This window comes from Microcaecilia unicolor, chromosome 6 (genome assembly GCF_901765095.1).
Source record: "Microcaecilia unicolor chromosome 6, aMicUni1.1, whole genome shotgun sequence".
Taxonomy (NCBI): Eukaryota; Metazoa; Chordata; class Amphibia; order Gymnophiona; family Siphonopidae; genus Microcaecilia; species Microcaecilia unicolor.
Window position 1 is genome coordinate 6043150 of NC_044036.1, and position 27977 is coordinate 6071126.

General features: G+C 42.9%; 1 protein-coding gene across 1 annotated transcript in view; it reads left to right on the top strand.

Annotated features, from left to right (window-relative positions):
* The window catches only part of LOC115471750, a 48767-nt gene extending 28829 nt beyond the window's left edge, over positions 1-19938 (top strand). Inside the window, exons 5-7 of the mRNA XM_030205563.1 lie at positions 5161-5244; positions 12426-12566; positions 19870-19938. Coding sequence (XP_030061423.1) covers positions 5161-5244; positions 12426-12566; positions 19870-19938 — 294 coding nt within the window. The remainder of the gene's footprint in view (positions 1-5160; positions 5245-12425; positions 12567-19869) is intronic.
* Positions 19939-27977: the final 8039 nt, after the last annotated feature.

Consider the following 27977-nt stretch of genomic DNA (forward strand, 5'->3'; position numbering starts at 1 on the left):
TTCTCATGAAGTTTATTACCCTGGGTGCTATGTTGCTTTGTTTGTTCTTCATTATTGTCCAGAACGTGTGGGTGTCTATTTTCCCTCTGGTTGTGAATGTGTGTGTTCTTGATTCTCTTTTCTTACAGTTTTTTCCCATTGTAGTGTGAATGTTAGCTTGCTATGGTCTAACCATGTTACCTCTTCCCATTTGTGGTTTTCTAGTATGTGGTTTTTGTTTGCTGAGAATCTGTGAGCTAATATGTCCTGTGCTGTTTTGAAAGTCCATTGGTTTATGAAATTCATTAGGGTTCTTGTGTTGGCGTCATTTTGTTCTACTAGGTGCAGATTTAAATCTCCTAGTAGTAAGACGTTCTGTTGATTGGTGCAGATGTTTGATACAAAGTCCATAAAATTGTCTTGAGAATTTGACCAGTTTCCTGTGTGGGGAGGGGGGGTTAGTAAAACAGTATGATAAATAGTTGGTCAGCTAGTGGTATCAGTGATTTTGCATGCCAAAATTTTGATTGCTGAGGATGTGCGTTTAGTGCTGGGCATGGTGTAGGAGGCCTTTTATGTGGTCATGGCGCTCCATCAGAGACCCTGCACCGCAGATCTCTTGGGCTCCCTCCCAGTCTCCTGTGTGAACCTGTACATAAGTATTCCATACTGGGAAAGACCAAAGGTCCATCAAGCCCAGCATCCTGTTTCCAATAGTGGCCAATCCAGGTCACAAATACCTGGCAAGATCCTAAAAAAGTACAAAACATTTTATACTGCTTATCCCAGAAATAGTGGATTTTCCCCAAGTCCATTTAACAACGGTCTATGGACTTTTCCTTTAGGAAGCCGTCCAAACCTTTTTTTTAAACTCCGCTATGCTAACCACCTTTACCACATTCTCTGGCAACGAATTCCAGAGTTTGACTACACATTGAGTGAAGAAAAAGTTTCTCTGATTCGTTTAAAATTGACTACATTGTAGCTTCATCGCATGTCCCCTAGTCCTATTTTTGGAAAGCGTGAACAGATGCTTCACATCTACCCGTTCAATTCCACTCATTATTTTATAGACCTCTATCATATCTCCCCTCAGCCGCCTTTTCTCCAAGCTGAAGAGCCCTAAATGCTTTAGCCTTTCCTCATAGGGAAGTCGTCCCATCCCCTTTATCATTTGTGTCACCCTTCTCTGCACCTTTTCTAATTCCACTATATCTTTTTTGAGATGCGGCGACCAGAATTGAACACAATATTCAAGATTGCATTATAACATCCTCATTTTTGTTTTCCATTCCTTTCCTAATAATACCTAACATTCTATTCGCTTTCTTAGCTGCAGCAGCACACTGAGCAGGTTTGAATGTATGATCAACGACTATACCTAAATCCCTTTCTTGGTCCGTGACCCCTAACGTGGAACCTTGCATGACATAGCTATAATTCGGGTTCCTCCTTCCCACATGCATCACTTTGCACTTGCTCACATTAAACGTCATCTGTCATTTATTTATTTTAGTCATAACATTTCCAAATTTCTTACAAGCATATCACTTGTTACAGAAAAACAGCATAATACAAGCGTTAAAGAAAATAAAGAGAAAATTATACATGCTTCCTTAGACCTCAAATTGAGGGGAGAATTACAGTTTAGTGGAGTTATATACAGGTATATTAACACAAATATAGAAAATGCGGTTTAAGTGTGTAATTCGTCACATATCATTTAACTAATTCTACATTAAGCTGTTTCATATCCAGAAAGGATTTTAGCTGTTCTGAGTCATAGAATACATACTTTATCCCACTGAGCCTGAACAGGCATTTGCAAGGATAGACTAACAAAAATAAGCTACCCAATTTAAGAACATCCTGTTTCAATGCCAAAAATAATTTTCTACGTTCTTGGGTTACTTTAGTAACATCTGGAAATATCCATATTTTTGTTCCATAAAAAGGAACCTTTGAAAATTTAAAATAGAACTTTAATATTGCATTGAGGTCTTGTTCAAATACCAGCGAAACCAAAAGGGTGGCTCTTTGCGGAACTATTTCAATAGATTGTTCTAGAATTTCAGACAAATTGTTAAAGTCTATACCATTCAAACCTTCTTTCTTTCCTTCTTTTCCACCTGAGCTTGTCGGAAGATAATAAATTTTATTTATAGGAGGAATAAGTTCTTGAGGCATTTTCAAATTTTCTTGCAAGTATTTTTTAAATAACTCTATAGGCGTCTTATCAGGAATTTTGGGGAAATTCAGAACACGAAGGTTTAGTCTTTTATTTAAATTTTCAATCTGTTCAATTTTTCTATGCATTGCCAAATTGTCTTTTATCACCATCACTTTAAAGTCTTGCAATTGATCCATATCTTTTATTAAGTCTTTTACTTGAGTCGTCAGGTCTTCTTTAACCGTTTCTAAATTTTTTTGCCATGTCCTCAATTTTCAAAGACAAAGTATTTACCTTTTCTGAAGCATTTTGAAGCGTAGAATCCATTTTACTCAGCTTTAGCCAGATCCTCTCTAGATTAACCTCCGGAGTTGTTACGGGTCCTTTAAACCCAAGGACCTCTCTCTCCTGGCTACTTTCCTGTGGCATGGGTCCTCCGTCTGCTGGCTCATTGTTCCCCTTGTTGGGCTCTCGGATGTCTGCTCCCCTCACCACATCTATAGCCGGACACGGAGGGCATTTAGAATCGGGAGGCGGGGATAAAGATGTTTCTAAGCCCATCAGGGGCTCCGCTCCACCGGTTGCCCCTGCAGCAGGCGACCCCGTGTCTTCACTCTGTGACGGGCGCGTCAGGAAGCGGACCATGCTACCCCGAAGTGGAGAAGAAGAAGCTGCAGGCGGCGGTGGAAGCCTCATGGCTCCTTTTCGTTTTGTATGCGGCATTGTGGAATAAGGGAATCACTTCACCCTCAAGCAGCAAGGAGCGGTTTCGCCGAGCGCACTCACACTTCCGCCATCTTGGTAACGCCCCCCGTCATCTGCCATTTAGAAGCCCAATCTCCCAGTCTCGTAAGGTCGTCTTGTAATTTTTCACAATCCTCCCGCGATTTCATGACTTTGAATAACTTTGTGACATCAGCAAATTTAATTACCTCACTAGTTACTCCCATCTCTAGGTCATTTATAAATATGTTAAAAAGCAGTGGTCCCAGCACAGACCCCTGGGGAACCCCACTAACTACCCTTCTCCATTGAGAATACTGACCATTTAACCCTACTCTCTGTTTTCTATCTTTTAACCAGTTTTTAATCCACAATAGAACACTATCTCCTATCCCATGACTCTCCAATTTCCTTTGGAGTCTGCTGCTTCTCTGGACCTCTCGATGCCAGGTGCAATTGCAAACACCACATTGGACCATGAGGGGAGCTACCCCTGGATCCTTTCCTTCAGTCCCAGCAGTGGCTCTGAGTCTAGTCTTCTGTGGGTCAGGGTAAGGTTAGTCCTGGCCCCTGTTACACTCACTCGAGGGGTCACGCAGCAGACGCAGGTCCTTCTCCGTTTCTTTGTTTGAGTGGGTCCTCATCCACTAGGTATCCTCCGTTGCTTTGCTCGGGCGGGGATCGCCCAGTTGGACGTGGACCACTCATTTCTTGTTTGGAAGATAATATACTCACAGGATAGATGGAAATAAACCCTCAGATAGCGTCAATGTCTCTATTAAATATCTCGAACATTTCTTTAGCTGCTTGTCTTATTTCCTTCAGAAAATGTAAAAGTCTAATGTTCATATGTTTTTGGGTATTAGCCATATTCTCAACCTGAAACATCTTTTCCTAGTGTAGCCCGTAAATTCTGCATGTGTGTTATAGACTGTTCAGTGTTTCCAAGAGTTGCCTTTAGTGCAACCATTTTCCTCATTCCACATAATGGTCATCTAAATTGACCAACATCTAAAGGATTGTTTATTGAAAAGAGGAGCACCATGGATGGTTCTCGCTGGCCTTCAGCCAGAGAGCCATTCAGTCTGGCTGCAAAGCTGGGGGCCTTGGGTTAGAACTCAAGGTTATCCCTTGAGCCATATGAGATGCCATACAGCCGTGTGCATAGGCGCCCGGTATAAGAGGCTTGGGGAGGCTAAGCCTCCCCAGCTGCCCCAAGCGTCTCTCTCTCTCATCCCCCCACCCTCCGATGCATCGTCTATTCCTCTCACTCCCTCCCTGTGGTCGGTCCCTTTAATTTGATTTAGATCGCCCATTGCTGCCCGTAGCGGCACGGGCACGCCAACATCGTACCTTGCTTCGGGGCTTTGGCCTGACGCTGACGGCATGACATGCCCCGCCTCCTCTGACCAGCCTTCCTGCTTCCGCAAGGGCTGGACGCATCATAAGGAAGGCTGGTCAGAGGAGGCAGGGCACGTCATGCCGTCAGCGTCAGGACGAAGCCCCGAAGCAAGGTACGATGTTGGCGTGCCTGTGCCGCTACTGGCAGCAATGGGCGATCTGAATCAAATTAAAAGGACCGACCACAGGGAGAGAGTGAGAGGAATAGACGATGCATCGGGTTGGGGGGATGAGAGACAGCCTGTCAGTAGCGGCCCTTTCTTTAGTGCCCTAGTCAGGGAGGGGGATGCGATAGTTAGAGCTGGCATTAAACCCTGAACATTCCCTCTCAGAGCCATACACACCAGGGAGGAAGAATTTCAGCTTGATTTTCTGTTTTTAAAGCTGTTTTTGAGGTTGGTCAGGTTACTGGGACTTTGCTTTCCATCTTTCACTTTTATAATTTCTATATTAAATTGAAAGCTGCTCTTTAAAACCAACAAGTCCAAGTAAAAAATGAAAGTACTAATTTCTGCTGACTCCATGGCGAAGCCAACTGTCAGCTAGTTTGGGGCTGAAAATATGTTTAAATCTATCTGGTCAAAATATGTGTGTGTGGGGGGGGGGGGTAGTTGATGTGCTTAAATTTGGATGCTTATGTTCACTGTTTAGCATTGAAAAGGAGGGTCACCTGGGTCGGCTCAGTTGCTCCCAGACCCAGACAATGTTGTCTGTCCCCTGCAGCCTGCACGTTTGGACACATGCCAGCCTGAAAGCATGTGACCTGGCCTTTTTGCAGGATGTATGTAATGTGGTCATGCTGCTTACAGCCCTCTATCAGTCTTGCTGCAACATTCTGAATTAGTTGGAGTTGGTGCAACTCGTTCACAGTCCTTTTTGTCTCACAGATTCAGTTGGTGACAGGGGCTTCTCTTATTGTCCGTATAGCAGATGGAAGGCGAAGTGAAGAGCTGAAGGATTACACAAAGCAGGTAAGCAAATCCCTTGCTCTGAATACCACTATTCCTGCTTCATATGGAGAGAGAAGGGTCAACAAACAAGTTATAGGGAAATCTTTTGGTTGGACTATATCAATAGATTTTTTATCAGCTTAGGAGAGCTCAACTCCCTTCATCAAGTCAAAAGCTGGGCACGAGTGAATTGGTTATTTGCTGATTTGCCCATGGGAAGGAAGTATTTATCAACAATAATTAACTAAACTAGTTAATCCAGCTAAAGAGGTCTCACCTCCTCTTTGGTTTCTGACCTTTATTTATCTATCTGTTCAAGTGGTCTAATACAGCTACCATCTGGCCAGTTCTAGCTCAGCTGATAGGCATTGAATAGCAGTATGAATTGCACTGAAAGCAAAATATGAGAAGGATGCAGTAGTACAAATTGTATTTTAGGACTTGTCCTACCACCTAATGTGGCACTCAGGTCAAGGCAGGTTTAAAAAAAAAATACAAAACATACAGACAGAAAAGACCATCATTAATTAGATAAGACAGAACTCATTCATCCATGGACAGGGAGAAGGTCGGAAGGGAGTTGAGACAACTATAGCGAAGATCAGCAGCAGTCTGAGCACACTACAAGCAAAGGGCAGGGAGGCAAACATCAAACCAAAAAATTGATTTGTAAGAAGAGTTATACATTTTTTTTAAAGGATTGTCCAAAACATATAGAAACCAACACCAAACCAAAAAAAGAGAGTTTTAATAAGAGTTATACATTTTAAAAAAGGATTGTCCAGAACATATAGAAACCATGTGGTCATTCCAAAGCTTAGGAGCAACTAAGAAGAAAGTGGAATGTCTGGTAGATTCTAGACAGGATTATCTGGTGGGAAGGCAAGACAAGGTGATGGCCATCAAGAGAACAAGGAGCGTATGGGATAGCGGAAGTAGATACAGAGTACAGTACAAGAGTCCTACATGAAGAGACTAAGCAAAGCAAAGCTCCAGTGGCACATGAGAGGGGACAAAGCAGCTCAAAAGATCTAGAGCTTCTTCCTCTGTACCACTGAGGGAGTTGGTCCCTTTGTTCCATTCCATTATCCTCCTTCCATCATTCTGTCACACCAAGTATTTTTGGAGCAAATCCCACTTGCTTGTTCTTTATCACTTTTGTACCCACATAAACACAGACACAACATACAATATAAAAAAAAACCAAACGACCCAGCCTGGGAAGCCAACCTGGAAAATAACAGGATCACCACACAGAATCCCTACAGAGCTCCTTAGGTCCCAGTGAATTAAACACCCCAAAATGGCCAACCTTAGGTCATGGACTCTACAACATGATAGTAATATGGATAATAGGAACACCAGCTACAGCACCAAATTAATGGAACAAAATACCCATACACATCACTGACAAAACGACAATCACACCACCAATTGGAAGAACCAGAATACAACCTCCACAATAAAATAATGACAAAAATGACAACAAGCACTAAAAAAACCCAAGTCAGAATAAAAATCCATGGGACCAAAATCTTAAAACAGATAGACCACACAGACAACTACAAAAAATAAAAGCAAACACACCAAATACAACCAGATAAGCCCTAATGCCAATAAGGTATATATAAACACAAGATCAGCCGTTAACAAGACAGCATTGCTGAGAGATTGGATAGAAATGGAACAACTAGGGTTACTGCTAATAACAGAAACATGGATGCAACTTGAAGATGACCTACCACTATTAGACCTATGTCCACCGGGATACAAAAACTATATACATCAACAGAACCAAAAGAAAGGAAGGAGGAGTGTCAATAATATATAAATCCACTTTCACCGTAGAGCCAATTGCTAAACACAGAACCTCAACAATAGAAATACTGGCCTGCAAAATTGTAGGAATATGTGAAAGACAAGTGCTGCATGCATTAACTGTCAACAATTCTATGAGCTATGATGTCATTGGATATAGTGTAATGTCTTGTGGGTGTGTCTGAGTCACTCTAGTTCAGTGATGGGCAACCTTTTGAGCTTGGTGTGTCAAAATTCGCCAAAAAACCGAGCATAACTCGGGTGGTGTGTCACTTCGAGAAAAAACCCCATAATTTTGCGATATTTATAGTTTAAATAACAAAAATGTATAATTGTAATATATAATTGTATTTAATAAACCAAAAACTAATTATTTAACTTACCTGCTGCTATTTCTAATGGCGGGAAACGGCACCCATGATTTATTCTCCCTTTTTGTTTTCCCTCTCTCATAACGAATTGCTACAGACAAGTAGTGAAAGGAGCATTATAAAAGCAATGAAAAGTGATTTCTTAGCTGGACCGGTATTTTTAGGAACTTTCCAAACAAGTGTGGAGCAGGAGCAGCAGTCAGTGTCCAAGCACAGCTGAGCTAAGGCTGCAACAGGATCACAAGAGGAAGAAAGCGGCCGCTGACCCGACTTTATTTGTCTGAAGAGAGCAGCAGCTGCCTGGGTTACTCGCAACTCAGCACTCAGGTTCGACATTTAATCACAATTGCCTCGAGCCTCAGGCAGTTTTTTCACCTGGCTGAGCTACAACTGCAGTGAGCTGTGATTGGTTGTAGGGAGCCTGTCTGGCGCCTAAAAGGGCACTCCTAATTGGATGATTCTGACGAAGAGGACTGCTGGTTACCAAGGCTGCGAGGTGGGGCGGAGCAGGGGGGCTCTGAAGCTGCGATAAGACCACCAACGCCCCTGTTGCCCCTGCCTCAGACCGGCCCTGGCAGTAAGAGCAGGTAGGCTGGGTTCTATCTGCTGCCGGCTTTCAACCTGCGTGTCATCCAAAATGGCTACGCGTGTCATAGGTTCGCCATCCGGGCTCTAGTTGCTCTGAGAGTGAGTCAGTCTGTGTCAGCATAAGATGGTGTTAGCAATCTCTCTTCAAGCTGTATGATAACCAACTGACAGAATTTTGTATTCAGTAGTTTTACCATGTCTACTGCAAGTATGATGTAAATAGTTATCTGAAGAAACTGTAAGTAAACATCATTTTTGTTTGGAAGTTAAAGAAGAGAGAGTAATTGAATCTTTTATTCAAGAGTCTGTGTGAAAGAGAGAGAGAGAGAACAAATAAATAAAAAGAATGGGAGTTAACACTTCTAAAGCTCTGCTGCGTATGGGCTAAATCTGCTGAAGTAAAAGTCTATTTTTTCATTTCTCCCCATCAAACCTCAACAATAGAAATACTGGCCTGCAAAATCACTAACACAACACTAGCAGGTCAATTAAATATCATACTGTTCTACCGACCCCCCAGGCAGCTGGACCAACGCCCAAGAAGATTTCTAGGACTTTGTATCAAATACCTGAACACACCAACAAAATGTAATATTAATAGGAGACATCAGCCTGCACCTATATGAACAGAACGACACTAACACAAGAGCACTAATGAGCTTCCTAGGCCAATGGAAGTTCACAACAGCACAAGGGACCTCATCCCACACAAATGGCCACCTCTTAGACATACCAGCACACAGGTTCTTAGCAAACAACAATCACACAATAGAACAGCACAAGTAGGAAGAAGTGGTATGGCCAGACCACAACAAGCTGAACTTCACAGTAGAATGGAAAGGGAATGGAAGCAACAGAACACCAACACCACCACACAAATATACAACCAGAGGGAAGGTGAATAACCACACCTTTTGGGAAACAAGGAATGAACACGACAACCTAGCAACAAACAACATCCACTTCATGAAACACTGGGATGAAACAAGTGAAAATATACTGAACAAAATAGAACCACTGAAAACAAGAACTAAAAACCAACCAAGACCCTGGTTCAATGATGAACTACTAACCATGAAAAAACTATGCAAGAAACTTGAAAGAACATGGGCCAAAAACAGAACAAAACAAAGACATATGGAGGAGAGCTAGAACCTACAAACACAGTATAAAGAAAGCTATGCAGAACACTACAACACATATTCAAACTCAGAACAGATTAATATGAAAAAAATATTCGAAATCATGAACAATCTACTGAATACCCAGGACGTACTGGCAGTAACTGAAACACCACCTAGTGCAAACGAGCTTGCACAGTATTTCGAACAAAAAAAACAAGAACCAACCTCACGATATCACAGACATCCATTACTAACTTCATCCAAGAATGCAAAACATTAGACTAGTCTAACTTTTGCTAATCCTTTTTGTATGTTTTCCACTCCCTCCGGGGTGTCCACTTTATCACAAATCTTGGTATCATCCGCAAAAAGGCAAACCATACCTTTTAACCCTTCAGCAATGTCACTCACAAATATATTGAACAGAATCGGCCTCAGAACCGATCCTTGAGGCACTCCACTACTCACCTTTCCTTCCTCCAAGTGAATTCCATTAACCACCACCCTCTGGTGTCTGTCAACCCATTCCTAATCTATTTCACCACTTTGGGTCCTAACTTCAGCCTGTCAAGTAGTTTATTCAGGAGCCTTCTATGAGGAACCATATAAAAAGTTTTGCTGAAAGCTAAGTAGATTACATCTAGTGCACATCCTTAATTCAATTCTCTGGTGATTCAAAGAATTCAGATTCGTTTGGCATGATTTACCATTGGTAAAACTATGTTGTCTCATAAGTACATAAGTAATGCCACACTAGGAAAAGACCAAGGGTCCATCGAGCCCAGCATCCTGTCCATGACAGCAGCCAATCCAGGCCAAGGGCACCTGGCGAGCTTCCCAAACGTACAAACATTCTATACATGTTATTCCCAGAATTGTGGTGTTTTTCCCCAAGTCCATTTAGTAGCGGTTTATGGACTTGTCCTTTAGGAAACCGTCTAACCCCCTTTTAAACTCTGACAAGCTAATCGCCTTCACCACGTTCTCCGGCAATGAATTCCAGAGTTTAATTACGCGTTGGGTGAAGAAACATTTTCTCCGATTTGTTTTAAATCTCAGGTCTTGTAATCTATTGTATTCCAGGAAACTTGCTATCCTTTCCTTCAGAATTGTTTCCATTACTTTTCTAATAACCGAAGTGGAGCTTACCAGTTTGTAGTTTCCAGCTTCTAATGGTGCTAGAGAAGCTAATGAGCCTTAGGTGGGTGAGAAAGGGAAATGGGCTTTTGGTGGTGGTTATGAAGGAGATGACTTCAGGGAGTTGAGCCTGAAAAAGATGAGAAGGAATTAGCCTAGAAATGATGAGAACGAAGGGATGTATATGAAAGTGTGAACCTGATATGAGACAGAGGGTAAGCTTGGGAGCTGTGGATGAGTCTAAGGGCTATGACTCTTCTATTAGAGTATGAGCAGAAAGGAGATACAATGGAGGGGGGAATAAAAAAAAGGGATGGGAAAGGTGAGAGCAGACAGAAAGAAGAAGTGAGTGGGTAAGAAAGGGGAACAGAAAAACTTAAGACAGAACAGAGTGACAAGAAAGGGAAGGCAGAAATTTGGGATTTTACCAAGAGAAACGCTCCAGAAATATATTAAAGAGATATTAGTTGTGTCAGAAGAGATGATTCCACCATTTACACAGATATATTATCTACCTTTAAAAAAACAAATATCTCAGGAAAAACCAGTTTTAGATGTCTTGATGGTATTAGAGGCCTCAGATAATGAATTTGTAAATTCTTCAACATTAATAGCTACAGTGGCCTTGTCACCAGACAAAAACTGGTTGATGAAACTTTTCTTCCAAAATAGGGAAAAAAAAAAAGGTTCAACTCTTCCCTGACGTTACTAAAGAAACGCAAAAGTGTAGACAGAGACTTTTACTTATGAGACCTGGTGTAACTCAGTTAGGTGGGACTTGGGAAGAAAGGTCTTACTCTTTTTAGTTTCCACATTGAGTTGAACATCTTCTTGGTTGTGTTTTTCGCGTGATTCTCAAGTGTTAGGTGTCAATCAATGGTGACTCCAAGAATTTTTAGAGTGTCCAAGATTGGAAGATTCAGTGTAGGTGTGTTAATGGTGGTGAATTTGTTTGTGTTATGTTGAGAGGTGAGTATAAAGCATTGGGTTTTTTCTGCATTGAGTTCCAGCCGAAATGCGTCCGCCCATGAATGCATGATATGTAAACTTTGGTTGATGTCGTTGGAAATTTCCTTTAAATCTTGTTTAAATGAGATGTAGATCGTTACATCTGTGTATATGTATGGGTTGAGGTTTTGGTTTGATAGTAATTTGGCTAAGGGTATCATCATTAAGTTGAATAAGGTCGGTGAGAGGGGGGATCCCTGTGGGACTCCACATTCAGGTGTCCATGTTTACTACCTGGGTAGTACCTGGGGAGTTCAGGAAATGTAGCTGCTCACAGGGCCTCAGCAAACAGATCTCTCTCTCTCCGCTCCCTGGCTGAGACTGGGGAAAATCCAGTACCTTCAGGCTAGATTTGAAATCCAGGGCCAATCAGAACCCGGGGCATCAATTTTGAACGTAGCTGTCCAATGGTACTGCAGATTTCCTTTCCATAAGCTTAAACTGGAGAACAGAAAGCCTTTTTCTACAACAGCTTAAAAACACGAAACAAGCGCCATCTGCTGGCCAATTAGGAGAAAAACACAATGAAATAATACAGTTTTCAGGCTCAGAAACCCACTGTGTCATCAGTCAACTCCCCCCCCCTCCCCAATGCAAATCCACTCAACAAGGCTGGGGGGGTAAGGGTATTGGGTGCCTCAGGCAAATCTTCAGCCTTATACCCCCACCACTTAAACCTTCTTAATCTTCCCAACCCCCAAGCTTTTAAATATTAAAATTTGGTGTGTGTGTGGGAGGGGATACATCACACACACACACACACAAATGAACACAACATCCAAAAGTCATTTGCTTAGTTAAATGAGCTATTTAAAAAGTGCCTCCACTTCCTGCAGGCAAAAATACACATTGTCAGTTCTTTGAGCTTGTGTGGCTGCTGGAACTTGTTCTGCTTTATTCTGCAGGTGCTCTTTGTAACCCTATAAAAGACAGACAGTGTAGAGCACAGCTAGCAGTCAAAGGAATTCTCTGTTTATCCCTCTTTTAAGACCTGTCCATCCACTAGCAGAGCCAGCTGCTGATATCAGATCTGCTCCTGGAGACAGTAAACCCACTTGGGCAGAGAAAACTTGTGTACCAGATTATAAATTCCATTAAAAACTTATCAACTGTAATTTTGTATTTGGATTTTATATTTCTTTCTTTGTTCTTACAGGACATTGATCTATCATACCTACCCACAGATGCTATTGATGGCTATAATTATAGACAGCCAACTGGACCTAAAATCTCAGAGCTAATCCCGCAGCAACAATCAGGGAATACAATGAAATGGATTACAGGATGGCTCAAAAAGGTACAGAATAGGCAGAGGAATGTTTTCAGGAAAATGTATGTACCCTCCAGCCCACACATACAGACAAGCTTTGGATCTGGGGGGCTGCTTGCTTTCAGCAGTGTCTCAGCAATTTTATTGACAGTGTAGGGTATAAGCAAAGATGGAAACATATAGATAGGTAAGAGTAAGAAAATTAAGTGACTAAAGAAAAATGCACGTCAGAGAAATGGTTAAATATTATCTCAGCTAGGGTAGGAGTGGATAACATGTCCTGCTGCAATATGTGTAGCCCAAGTCACTCCTTGTGTGTGTGAGTGAGACTAACAAGTTAGTTACTTCTTCCAATAAAGGCCTAGTTGAAGAGCCAAGCTTTCACCTGCTTCCTGAAGTAGAGATAGTTTTGTGTTAAGCGGAGCCTTTCAGGCAGTACATTCCAGAGTGTGGGGACTACTCTGGAGAAGGCTCGCTTGCGGGGATCACATCATGTAATGTGTTGTGGAGAGGTTGTGGTTAGTGATAGTTCTCGAGAGGCCCTTAGTGTCCTTGGAGGTGTGTAGAGGATCATCCTATTCTTGAGGTACTCAGGGCCATTTTCTTTAAGGGCCTTGAAGATCAGTTTTAAATTTCACCCTGTATTGTACTGGTAGCCAATGACGTTTTTGCAAAAAAAGTTGGAGGAGCTGGACGATCACAGTGTTGCTGGCAGGGTTTCTGGTGTCCTGGCAGCCCCCCAGCCTTCTCTCCATGTCTGAGCCATGTCTTCAGCACAGATCAGGACCAGGACAGTAGAGTGCCTTGTCAGGAGGGGAAGTGAGTGACAGCAGGCTAGAGGGAGAGAGTAGGAAAAAAGAAACCTGCAAGGTAAAAGCGCATTTAGAAGTGGAGCAGGGTCAGGGCTGTAAATGGCCTAGGGAAGAAATGATCATCAGTATCTATCTGCAAATCCCAACCAAGTTAGTTGGGGTGGGCATTGGAAAAGTACACAATTGAGTGCATTTTATCCCAACTTAGTGTAAAGGATATACAGGTTCTCTAATGCCTATACCAGAACTAGGTGTGGGAAATTTTGACTTGGAAAGATTTTGCAGTTTTCAGAACAAGTGTTATCTTCTACCTAACAATAGTGGGAGAAGAAATCCATTGTAAGGAAACAGACCCAGATGCACAAAGGGCCCAGTAAAGAATCACTCTGTATTTCCACTTCGGTAAATACTACCAATTTGGAAATACAGAGGGAGTCACAAAGCAAATCGCATGCAAATGAGCTGGTCGCTGCTTTTGCATGCGATAGGGGGAGAACCTAGTCAGCGAGTTGAGCATGCGCAGAACAGTCAATTGCTAAGTATGGTTGCTCTGTGCATGCTACACCCCCCCCCCCCCCCCCAAAAAAAAAAAAAAAAACAACACGGTCATGTTGCTGATGCTGGGGGGGAGGGGGAGACTAGAGCAAAGCTTTTAATGCTAATATCTCTCTCTCTTTTTGTAGTTAATATATATAAACTACAAAAAAAACCACATAAATGATTTTGTTAGTGTTAATAAAAGATCAGAATAAAAGTTTATTTTTTTTTTTTAATGCTAAAATGAACACTGATCAGGTATCAATTGGAATAAACACATACTCCCTAAGGACAAAAATGCTACCTGTGTCTCCCACTAGGATAGCGATTACAGATCTTGACTTGTATAACCTGAGTAGTTGATGTAAGAATTTCTTCTTGAGGACAGCAGGAAAACCAAGTGTTTGCCTTGTCTCAGGCAGCGCTTGCATTTGATCACTCTGAAGTGCTTAGATGATAATCTGATAAAGTCTGAAGTGAAATTGAAGAAATCAATGATGGGTAGGGTTCCCTCTTGTCACAGTAGGTGCCCTTTTATATCATTTTGATATCAGCAATCTCTCTGATGATTTGATAACATTGTGATAGGTGAATGGCCTGTGCCCTTATGTTATGGCTTGACCAACAAATGTCTCAATGTCATTCTGGAAGTTTTCCCCCCAACTTCCAGGCTGGGGTTGATATGACCAAGGGTCCTTATCACATTACCCACATTACTTCTTGCTTGGATCAGCCAGCTCAGACAATTGTAACAGGGTCACAAGTTCCTTTCTTCAGAAAGGCATGACTGGACAAGTTTTAAATGCCGCAGAGCATTGTATATTCTGTGATCTGTATAAGCTGTACCACAGATCTGGTATCAAGCACTGTAATATTCTAGTTTTGTGGCAAGAGCTTATATCCCTACATGTGTCAAGATCCACAATCTTCTAAGAATCTCTTCTTTCTATATATTATACTGTTATACTTGATATTTATTTGTTACATTTGTATCCGACATTTTCCCACTTATTTGCAGGCTCAATGTGACTTACATAGTACCGTAGTGGCATTCGCCAAGTCCGGTAAAGAAAAAATACAGGTGGTATTATGGTTAAGTAAGGACAGTGCGTTTTTTCTAGCAAAGAAGGTGCCGGTACTCAAATGACAGGCCACCTTTCAGGGGTGGGGTGATCACCGAGAGATCCACCCCACAATAGCCAGGACCCCTGCAACCAGTCACAGAATCTATGATAAGGCAGAATTGGTGTGTAGAGCCTGAGCTCTTTCATTAAAACTTGGAGACCATGGGTCAATTTTAGTAGGCAATGGAAAAGGTGCCGGTGATCAGTACCCCCTCAAAAAAAAAAAAAAAAAAGCCCTGAGTAAGGAACATATGTTTCAGTTACAATGGGAATCAAGGAGAGGAAAGATTATTTAGTGTCCAGTACAAGCTTTGGTTATGCTGTGTTGCAGCAGAAATGCATATAAACAGATCTAAAAATTGAAAATGAAACACAGGTTGTTTGAGGAGCATCACAATGGGTTATTTAACGGGTATATGGACTAGTTATTAAAAGGTCAGGGCCAGGAGTAACACAATTTAAGAAGCCAGTTCGTTCTTTGCTACACACACACACACACACACAGAATACAGCAGAGCTGGTAGTTGGGAGGCGGGGCTAGTGCTGGGCAGACTTATATGGTCTGTGCTGGGGCTGGTGGTTCGGAGGCGGGACTAGTGCTGGGCAGACTTATACGGTCTGTGCCGGGGCTGGTGGTTGGGCGGCGGGGATAGTGCTGGGCAGACTTATACGGTCTGTGCCAGAGCCGGTGGTGGGAGGCAGGGATAGTGCTGGGCAGACTTATACGGTCTGTGCTGGGGCTGGTGGTTGGGAGGCGGGACTAGTGCTGGGCAGACTTATACGGTCTGTGCCGGGGCTGGTGGTTGGGCGGCGGGGATAGTGCTGGGCAGACTTATACGGTCTGTGCCAGAGCCGGTGGTGGGAGGCAGGGATAGTACTGGGCAGACTTATACGGTCTGTGCTGGGGCTGGTGGTTGGGAGGCGGGACTAGTGCTAGGTAGACTTATACGGTCTGTGCCAGAGCCGGTGGTGGGAGGCAGGGATAGTGCTGGGCAGACTTATACGGTATGTGCTGGGGCTGGTGGTTGGGAGGCGGGACTAGTGCTAGGTAGACTTATACGGTCTGTGCCAGAGCCGGTGGTGGGAGGCAGGGATAGTGCTGGGCAGACTTATACGGTCTGTGCCCTGAAGAGGACAGTACAAATAAAAAAGTAGCACATATGAATTTATCTTCTTGGGCAGACTGGATGGACCGTGCAGGTCTTTTTCTGCCGTCATCTACTATGTTACTTCTCAAAGTAATCCACACATGGATCTCGGTTGTAGACCATAAAAGGTTTAGTCAAACAAGTTTAGATAACTAGGACAATGCTTTTGATCAACTATTTACACCATTTGAATTAGTTAGGCAGATATATGCAAGTTAGATACAGTTATAGTCTCTTTTATATTCTCTCTAATCTTCTACATTTACTTATAAATCAGAGTAAAGTTGCCTCTCTCCAGGGAGATATCTGGTCTTGAGACTTCACTGTGGTTGAGCGTCTTACAACTACCTTAGTACCTACTGTCTCCTCCTCAGGCTGGATGGTGTAGCACCGCTGTAATACACAGGGTCCCTGTATCTTTGTCCCCAAAACAGTTCAGCAGCTGCGGTTGCTTCTTTAGGGCCAGACTTTTTTTTTTTTAAGGTTAAAAGTTAGATAACATAAGGACACAAACAGGACAGAATTAGCCAGGAACTCAGAGCCAAAACCCTGATCCCCCTGTATTAAGCACTCCTTGTGGGATGAAAAAAAGTCAGAACTCCTTTACTCTGGTACAGCAACTGAAAGGTTCCAGCACTACTCAATAGACAGAACTTTATTCTCATCTCTCTCTCAGTAATCATGACAGAAAACTCTACAGAGTTACCGACGGGAGGGTTCTGAAGTTGTGGGTGCTAAAGGATCCAGCCCAAAGGACTGTGTTCCTTGGTAAGATGCAGAGGAAAATGTTTATGGTTGTTGAATGATAGGGGAGGAATTACTCCTGCCCGGGGTTGTCCTGGAGGTGTTCAAGAAACTAAGGCTGACCAAAGAGGAAGGTTTCTGCCAGTAAAGCATTAACTGTGTGAAGGGGATGCAAGGGATACCAGCCTGGGAGCAGGAAAGATCTGCCCAGAGCCAAAGATGGTAGCTCAGAGAGGTATTCTTTTGGAAGAGAGGAGTGTGGACAGACAGGGAGGTGTGATCCAAAGGAAGATCTGCTTGTTCCACAAGTACTGCAGTCACAGCCTTAGGTTGATACACCAGGAAGGGATAGGTATTTATTTATATTTTATTTTACAAAACTTGATATACTGCTTTATGCCAAAATATGGCTTCAGAGTGGTTAACAATAAAACAATGATATGTTGCTGGAGAAAGGCAAAGTGAAGCAGAGTGAGCAGGGTAGGTTAGAGAGAAGAGGTGAGTTTTCAGAGGGGACTTGAATTTGGTGTAGGAGGATTATAAGCGAAGGTGAGTGGGTATGGCATTCAAGACTGATAACAGAGGGCGGGGGAAGTTGAAGCAGACCAGCATTTGTGGAACAGAGTGAGCGAGCAGGTGTGTAGGACATGAGGAAGCAGGAAAGATAATCTGGGGCAGTCAGAAGGTGGAATCTGAACACTAAGATTAGGAGTTTAAGTCTGAATAGTTCTGAAAGAGATAGCTATTGCTCTTGGGTAGAGCAGGGGAGTGATATGGTCAAAATGTTTTGCATGATGAAAGTGGCAGACAGCTCTGGATTGCACTAATTGAAGATGCTTTAAAGATTGAAGTGGTAAACCAGCATACAAAGAGTTGCAATAATCCAGGTGAATAATTACGAATAAGAGGAGAAGGACCCAAACAGATGAGAGCGCAATGATGGAGCGAACAGCACGTACGCGATAAAGTCAAAAGAAGGAGGCTTTATCATCATCATTGAGCTGTGATGTAGAAGTAAGCTAGCTGTCTAAATAAAACCACAAGGATCTACACTGCACCTTGAAGAGCATGGATTTGGGAAGTGAATTGCTAAGCAAGCAAATAGAATGTTAGATATTAGGAAAGAAATGGAAAACAGAAATGAGGATGTTATAATGCCTTTGTATTGCTCCATGGTGCGACCATACCTTGAATATTGTGTGCAATTCTGGTCAAGGCATCTCAAAAAAGATATAATGGAATTAGAAAAGATAAAGAGAAGGGCAACGAAAATGACAAAGGGAATGGGACAACTTCCCTATGACAAAAGGCTAAAACAGCTAGGGCTCTTCAGCTTGGAGAAAAGACAGCTGAGGGGAGATATGATAGAGGTCTATAAAATTATGAGTGGAGTGGAACGGGTAGACGTGGTCTGTCCCGGTGTGGCAATACTTATGTAAGGATAGAACCCCAAGGGTCACCAGAATCGACAGGGAAGGTATAAGATAGGTTGATGACCAACCTGGAATGCCTGTTGTAGAATATTCAGTAAAGTTTGGTTATTTTACATAACTCTGGACTGGAGTCCTTTCCCTACAGCCTTCTGGATTTGATAGATATATAGATAGTGACCTTGTGACATTTGCAGATAAGAATATGATGGTTTTTTGTTTTTTTTATAACCTTGACGGAGTTTCGGTTAGCTTGACGGAGTTTAAAAAGGGGTTAGATAGATTCCTAAAGGACAAGTCCATAGACCGCTATTAAATGGACTTGGAAAAATTCCGCATTTTTAGGTATAACTTGTCTGGAATGTTTTTACGTTTGGGGAGTGTGCCAGGTGCCCTTGACCTGGATTGGCCACTGTCGGTGACAGGATGCTGGGCTAGATGGACCTTTGGTCTTTCCCAGTATGGCACTACTTATGTACTTATGCCTACCAGTAAGAGGTAATATTTGGCATCTTAACTGATTGCTCTAGTTAAAAGGCACCTAGGTTGCAATAAAAGCAAAAGTAGCCCATCAGGATGCTCTAACATCCCTGTTTCTATTGATTTATTAAATTTTGAACAAAGTCACCCCCTCCCACACCACAATACAGAACCCACAGAGCATAACTGAGAGTCCATAAGTAAAGATTATACAGAATCCAGTGAACAGAAAACACCTCATGGTGCCCACACTGTCTGGAATTTGGGAACACAACATTGTTTGACAGCAGCAACTTCTTCATATTTCCTTCCGCACAAGACAAACTCCAGACCACCAAGCATTTAAAGATAATGCAGAACTGTCTTTCCACTCAGACAAGACGTACTGTATGGCTAAACCCATAAACGCATCAAACAGCTTAGCTTGTTCTTTTGTAGCAAATGGGGCAGAGATGCTGACCTTAAAATAATTTTATAACTACTACTACTACTTAGCATTTCTATAGCGCTACAAGGCGTACGCAGCGCTGCACAAACATAGAAGAAAGACAGTCCCTGCTCAAAGAGCTTACAATCTAAATAAAGTAAATTCAACCTGGATGCTGAAGACACCTTGAACCTCTTTCCAAACCAAACCTCAGTAGTCTTGTAAATTGCTGCATCCATTTAACATATGGTAAAGGTATCCACACCCCAACCTACACGATCAAGAAACTAGACCCATCCCAACACACTGATAAGAGGGGGAGGGGAGGGGGGGAGAAAAACCCTGCTTCAGATTCTCTCACAGATACAAGAAACTTATCAAACACTTTTGCACTTACCTGAAGCAGAGGGGTATAGATTAACCAGATATGGTTTTCAAAATCTGTATTTTTTTTGTGCGCAACTGTGACAAATACTTTGCCAAATAAAAGTACTAATTTAATGTAAGCATTTATAAAAATTTCACACTTGTCAAAAACTGCTTAAACATTAAGGAAGTACCTCCTCCTATGCTGTTTTCTGTAAAATGAAATAATTACATTTTAATTTAAGCATGTGTTTGTTTTCAGGTTCTTAACGAAGCCCTACATCCAACAGCAAACTCTGCATCGCATCTAATGAACATGGAGAAAGAATGATAACAAAAATGGATCCCACACAGAGATAGTTACACTCCTTCACTGGAGGAAGGACCTCCTGCAAGGCATTAGCTTCCAATGCAGTTATTTTCTTATTGTCTTTATTATAGTTAACACTTACGATTACTATTGACATCCATATGGCCCCAACACTGTTAACACCTTGCACAAAGTCCTGTATTATATTAAAGACTATATTTAAAATTGCTCTCCCTTCTTGTCAGCTTTGGAACCAGCTACTCCATGAAGTGGTCACTTATTTCGTGTAGGAACTTTATCCCTTGTATTTCCTGATGTGATACTACTTTGTGCAGTCAATATTTGGGTATTGAGATTACTTGTTGCAATGTTGACAAATTTATTAGCTTCCCTAATTTCTGTTAAAAACATTTCATTGTCATTCTGGCTAGGTAGTGTAACCCCAACACTATTTCTTCCTTTTGTTGCAATCTGTTTTCCAAGCAAAAAGTAGAGGAAGGCCAATAAAAAAAATAATAATAATAAAAGGAACCTAGGAGTCAAAAATTGACAAACACAAAGTTTATTATAATGAAACCTAGACCATCATGTCCGTATAAAAACAAATCCCCACAACAGTAGTAGCTCAGAAGGATTCGACACGCGCTGTTTCGACACAACTACCCATGTCAGGAGTTGCAACAATCTGAGTACTTCCAACCACAAGTATCTGTTTGGTGGAGGTGGGTTAAATAATCCTCAAGGAGTAAATATGTGAATGCTTTCTCTTCTAAATGCTCAAAGGATGCACCGTATCAAGTCCTTTTGTCTATGAATGTACACTGCAAGAAGAATTCTCAGCTTCCTGTAGCAGATTTTCAAAACATGATCATGTTGAAGCAGCAAATTCACAGATTGAAGATAAGTAGGAACGTAAGGTTGCAAGAGTTTGTTTTGTGATTAGAATGCCAGTTCTGTTTGGGGTAAAAGGAGAGCTTCATGGACTTTGTTGATTTTAGTTCTGTTGAGGTGGAAAGAAAAACTCATTTACAGGCCAGAATATGGAAGGCTTACTCGTGGATTCTTTGAGGCTTTGGACTAAACGTAGGAAGCATGATTTTCTTTTGTAAGGTAAGAGTCTTAAGTGAGCATCTATTAGTGGAGTGGAGGAGTGGCCTAGTGGTTAGGGTGGTGGACTTTGGTCCTGAGGAACTGAGTTTGATTCCCACTTCAGGCACAGGCAGCTCCTTCTGACTCTGAGCAAGTCACTTAACCCTCCATTGCCCCATGTAAGCCGCATTGAGCCTGCCATGAGTGGGAAAGCGCGGGGTACAAATGTAACAAAAAAATAAATAAATTAGGACAGATTGGTATAGCATTTGAGAGGAATAGCATTTAACTTTAAGAGGCCAATGATAAAATGAGGAAAACTAAGTTTAATAAAGGAGTAGTTTAAAATCGGGAATGGACGTGGTTTTAAAATATCTTGGAAGCCCACATATTAAAAAGGTGGCAGGAAGGTCAAATGACAGTATGGTGAAAGGCTATTTTAGCCAAAAGAACATCTTTCAAAATATGGAAGAGAAAACGCAGGACTTTAAAACGATAGCTGATAAAGACCATATGGCCCATCAAGTATGCTGCTGGCATTAACATTTTAAAAGGAGATAGCAACTTTTAAGTAAAATGGGTGGGATGAGAAGCCAACAGTCACCCACGGTTTGGATACTATTGAAAAAACTTTTAGGGAATCCCAGAGGTTTCAAGCAGGAGTGTTTTAAGGGGAGAGCAGAGTAAAGGATGCACATTATCCCCGTCACAAGCAACTTGTAGATGCAGGGAGCACACACAATTTGTCTATATACAAATGCTAGAAAATATTTAAAAAATAAGATGGGGTGGAAGTGACATCACAGAGACAAATGGCTGCCTAGACGAGTAGCTCCGACACTTCCCTACATTATAACAGAACTAATCGCGCTCACAATAGCTTGATTTTGTCAGCGATATAGTGGAACCGCACAGTGAACCCCACTGATCAAAATGAGCAAACTCCCTTCATCGCAGCCGCGGGGGAACGAGAGTAAAGCGCAGAGACGGATGGCGAGGAGTCTTTCGCGCCCGGTTTCCCCGACGATGTCAGACTCTGATTCAGCTGCTTCCCACGTGGCGCTGCGCCGTCCCGCGTCGAAGAACAGCCCGTCGAAAGAACTTGCTCGCTGTTTGGACGCACTCCGCGAGGAAATAAAAGCTTCCAAAGTGGAAATTTTGGAGCATGTGGACGCCATAAGCCTGGACCTTAAAGAGCTAGGAGGGCGAGTTGAAACCCTAGAAGAACGCGTGGATGAGCAAGAGGAACAACATGGCGCACTGGGAATGCAGATTACTCAGCTGCAGGAACAAGCTGAGGACTTTAAATACAAGCTGGACGACCTGGAAAACAGGGGAAGGAGGCACAATTTGAGGTTTCGTGGGGTCCCAGAGGATGGCAGTGTGGAAAATGTCCAGACCATGGTGCGAGCCCTATGTGAAAAGATAATGGGAGAGACCTGGGATCCGGCTGAGGCGACCATGGATCGAGCATACAGAGTGCAGGGCACCCGAGCGGACAACAAGCCAAGGGACATTCTTGTTCGCTTCTCCTCTTATGCATACAAGGAAATGATATGGCAGAAAGCAAGGCGGCTTCCCGCACTGGTCTTTAATGATGCACAGGCCTCGGTGTTTCAGGATCTCTCACTGTTCATGTTGACACAGCGGCGTGCTATGAAGCCAGTGATTGAGATCCTGAACAAGGAAAAAATTGCTTATAGATGGGCCTTTCCATTTGCTATCTGTTTTGAAATTAAGGGCAAGCATTGTAGAAATCGGAAGGTGGCAGATGCGTGGAGCAGCCTATACGAGGCGGGCCTGACTGCGGTGGAAACGGTGCCTACGGGGATGGCTCCCACAACCAAGGCACGCTTACAGAAGTGGAAGAGGGTCCCGCAGAAAGCGAAAACATCAAGAACCATGACGTGACTGTATTAACAGGACTGTACTATCCTTTCGCACCGAGGATATATCTCCAAATATTGCCTGGGAGGGAAAGGTTAGGACAGCTGTTGTACTTGGTGATTCGATCATTAGGCATATAGATAGCTGGGTGGCTGGTGGACGTGAGGATCGCCTGGTGACTTGCCTGCCTGGTGCGAAGGTGGCGGACCTCACGCGTCACCTAGATAGGATTTTATATAGTGCTGGGGAGGAGACGGCTGTCTTGGTACATGTGGGTACTAATGACATAGGAAAATGTGGGAGAGAGGTTCTGGAAGCAAAATTTAGGCTCTTAGGTAGAAAGCTGAAATCCAGATCCTCCAGGGTAGCATTTTCTGAAATGCTACCTGTGCCACGCGCAGGGCCCAAGAGACAGGCAGAGCTCCAGAGTCTCAATGCGTGGATGAGACGATGGTGCAGGGAGGAGGGCTTTAGATTTGTTAGGAACTGGGCAACATTCTGGGGAAGGGGGAGCCTATTCCGAAAGGATGGGCTCCATCTTAACCAGAGTGGGACCAGGCTGCTGGCATCGGCGTTTAAGAAGGAGATAGAGCAGCTTTTAAACTAGAAATGGGGGGAAGGCCGACAGTCGCTCAAAAGAGCATGGTTCGGGATAAGGTATCTTTCAAAGATATCACCATAACAGGGAAGATAGAGTATCCTGATAGTGAGGTTGCAAAAGAGATTGTAGTAGATCAGGTATCCTTAAATAACAATAAAAATCAGACAAAAGATTGCCAATTAATATTGTCAAGTACTAAGCATGATGTACTTAGGAACAACAAACATAGTTTGAAATGTCTATATGCGAATGCCAGGAGCCTAAGAAATAAGATGGGGGAGTTAGAATATATTGCACTAAATGAAAAATTAGATATAATAGGCATCTCTGAGACCTGGTGGAAGGAGGATAACCAGTGGGACACTGTCATACCGGGGTACAAATTATATCGTAGTGATAGGGTGAATCGGATTGGTGGAGGGGTAGCATTGTATATTAACGAGAGCCTTGAATCAAATAGATTGAAAATTCTGCAGGAAACAAAACACTCCTTGGAATCACTGTGGATTGAAATTCCATGTGCAAAGGGGAAAAGGATAGTGATAGGAGTGTACTACCGTCCGCCTGGCCAGGACGAACAGACGGATGCGGAAATGTTAAAGGAAATCAGGGACGCAAACAAACTGGGCAACACAATAATAATGGGGGATTTCAATTACCCGCATATAGACTGGGTTAATGTAACATCTGTACACGCAAGGGACATAAGATTTCTTGATGAAATCAAGGACAGCTTCATGGAACAGCTAGTTCAGGAGCCGACAAGAGAAGGAAAAATACTAGACTTAGTCCTTAGTGGTGCTCATGATCTAGTGCAGGGGGTAACGGTACGAGGGCCGCTTGATAACAGTGATCATAATATGATCGGTTTTGATATTGGCATTGAAGGAAGTGAAACTAGGAAATCAAGTACGCTAGCGTTTAACTATAGAAAAGGTGATTACGACAAAATGAGAAAAATGGTGAAAAAAAGACTGAAAGGAGCAGCTCGCAGAGTAAAAAACTTGCGTCAGGCGTGGATGCTGTTTAACAACACCATCCTGGAGGTTCAGGACAAATATATTCCACGTATTAGAAAAAAGGGAAAAAAGACTAAACGTCAGCCGGCGTGGCTAAACAGTAAGATAAAGGAAGTCATTAGAGCCAAAAAACAATCCTTCAGAAAGTGGAGAAGAGAACCAACTGAAAGTAACAGGATAGATCATAAGGAATGCCAAGCCAAATGCAAAGCGGAGATAAGGAGGGCAAAAAAGGACTTTGAGAAGAAATTAGCGTTGGAAGCAAAAATACATAGTAAAAAATTTTTTAGATACATTAAAAGCAGGAAACCGGCCAAAGAGTCGGTTGGGCCGCTGGACGAAAATGGTGTTAAAGGGGCGATCAGGGAGGACAAAGCCGTAGCGGAGAAATTAAATGAATTCTTTGCTTCGGTCTTCACCGAGGAGGATTTGGGGGGGACACCGGTGCCGGAAAGAATATTTGAAGCGGGGGAGTCGGAGAAACTAAACGAATTCTCTGTAACCTTGGAGGATGTAATGGGTCAGTTCAGCAAGCTGAAGAGTAGTAAATCACCGGGACCTGATGGTATTCATCCCAGAGTATTAATAGAACTAAAAAATGAACTTGCGGAGCTACTGTTAGAAATATGCAATCTGTCCCTAAAATCGAGTGTAGTACCGGAAGACTGGAGGGTAGCCAATGTTACTCCGATTTTTAAGAAGGGTTCCAGAGGAGATCCGGGAAATTATAGACCGGTGAGTCTGACGTCGGTGCCGGGCAAGATGGTGGAGGCTATTATTAAGAATAAAATTGCAGAGCATATACAAAAACATGGACTGATGAGACAAAGTCAGCACGAATTTAGTGAAGGGAAGTCTTGCCTCACCAATCTAATGCATTTTTTGAGGGGGTAAGCAAACATGTGGACAATGGGGAGCCGGTTGATATTGTATATCTGGATTTTCAGAAGGCGTTTGACAAAGTGCCGCACGAAAGACTCCTGAAGAAATTGCAGAGTCATGGAATCGGAGGTAGGGTATTATTATGGATTAAGAACTGGTTGAAAGATAGGAAGCAGAGAGTAGGATTGCGTGGCCAGTATTCTCAGTGGAGGAGGGTAGTTAGTGGGGTCCCGCAGGGGTCTGTGCTGGGTCCGTTGCTTTTTAATGTATTTATCAATAGAAATCAAACAAAATAAAACATGGAAAAGAAAATAAGATGATACCTTTTTTATTGGACATAACTTAATACATTTCTTGATTAGCTTTCGAAGGTTGCCCTTCTTCGTCAGATCGGAAATAAGCAAATGTGCTAGCTGACAGTGTATATAAGTGAAAAACATTCAAGCATTGCTATGACAGTCTGACAGGGTGGGAGGATGGGGGTGGGTAGGAAGTATGCATGGGGACATCAAAGTATATCTTTGGTATTCTAACAGGGTGTATTTATAAATGACCTAGAGATGGGAATAACTAGTGAGGTAATTAAATTCGCCGATGACACAAAATTATTCAGGGTCGTCAAGTCGCAGGAGGAATGTGAACGATTACAGGAGGACCTTGCGAGACTGGGAGATTGGGCGTGCAAGTGGCAGATGAAGTTCAATGTTGACAAGTGCAAAGTGATGCATGTGGGTAAGAGGAACCCGAATTATAGCTACGTCTTGCAAGGTTCCGCGTTAGGAGTTACGGATCAAGAAAGGGATCTGGGTGTCGTCGTCGATGATACGCTGAAACCTTCTGCTCAGTGTGCTGCTGCGGCTAGGAAAGCGAATAGAATGTTGGGTGTTATTAGGAAGGGTATGGAGTCCAGGTGTGCGGATGTTATAATGCCGTTGTATCGCTCCATGGTGCAACCGCACCTGGAGTATTGTGTTCAGTACTGGTCTCCGTATCTCAAAAAAGATATAGTAGAATTGGAAAAGGTACAGCGAAGGGCGACGAAAATGATAGTGGGGATGGGACGACTTTCCTATGAAGAGAGGCTGAGAAGGCTAGGGCTTTTTAGCTTGGAGAAGAGACGGCTGAGGGGAGATATGATAGAAGTGTATAAAATAATGAGTGGAATGGATCGGGTGGATGTGAAGCGACTGTTCACGCTATCCAAAAATACTAGGACTAGAGGGCATGAGTTGAAGCTACAGTGTGGTAAATTTAAAACGAATCGGAGAAAATTTTTCTTCACCCAACGTGTAATTAGACTCTGGAATTCGTTGCCGGAGAACGTGGTACGGGCGGTTAGCTTGACGGAGTTTAAAAAGGGGTTAGATAGATTCCTAAAGGACAAGTCCATAGACCGCTATTAAATGGACTTGGAAAAATTCCGCATTTTTAGGTATAACTTGTCTGGAATGTTTTTACGTTTGGGGAGCGTGCCAGGTGCCCTTGACCTGGATTGGCCACTGTCGGTGACAGGATGCTGGGCTAGATGGACCTTTGGTCTTTCCCAGTATGGCACTACTTATGTACTTATGTATTGCTTAATTACATGTTCCTCTCTTTCATTGCATGGTGCTGTTGATAGCTTAGAACTTCTATGCAGAATATAGTTTAAATGGTGGGTGGGGGTGATTAGTAATTGTGTAGTAATAAGGGGTAGGTGTGTGCTGGTACGGTGGGGAGAAGCCTGGGTGGTATTTGCTCTGGGGGTTGCTTTTCTCTCGTTTCCCATGTGGCGCTTACGGGCGCTGCTTGGTGGAAGAATCAGAGGGGGGTAGGGAGTGGGGGTAGAGAGGGGGGAGGGGGTGGGTTAAGGGAGGAGGGGAGTTAGGTAGGGGGGATGGAACCCTACACTTGTCACGTACGTTTCTACGAATATATGGCCTAGTATGTGAATCTTAAATGGCAGATTATAAGTTTTTCACTTACAATATAAAAGGGCTAAATTCTCCATACAAACGACAGGCTTTACTGCGTGAGTTGCGCGTGGCGAAACCACATGTGGTTTTTCTGCAAGAAACCCATCTTTTACGAAAGCATGAGGGGCTAATAGTCTCGAAGCAATACCCAAAGGTGGCCTGTGCTTCTGATACAACAGGTGCTAAAAAAAAAGAGGGGTTGCTATCCTGTTTCATAAAGATGTTAATGTGCAAATATTACACTTGAGAAGGGACAAAGAAGGGAGATTTCTACTTTTGCATGTAATGCTGGAGCAGGAGGAGTTTACACTGGTTTGTGTATATGCACCCAATGAGAAGCAGGCGCGTTTTTTTCTTGCGGCTTCAAAGGGAGATGCAGACCTTTGTCAGGGGCAGAGTGCTGGTGGCGGGAGATTTCAATGCCACTATGCAACCTGGTTTGGACCGGTCATCTCCTCCTGCTCCGGTAGATCGTAAGCTTTCTCAGGCTTTGAAAAATTTTGTGGATGGGGTGGGTTTGTACGATGTGTGGAGGTTGGGCAACCCCAGAGGGAGAGATTATACTTATTACTCCCAAGTACATCTCACGTATTCCAGATTGGACTATATTTTCCTTGATAAATCATT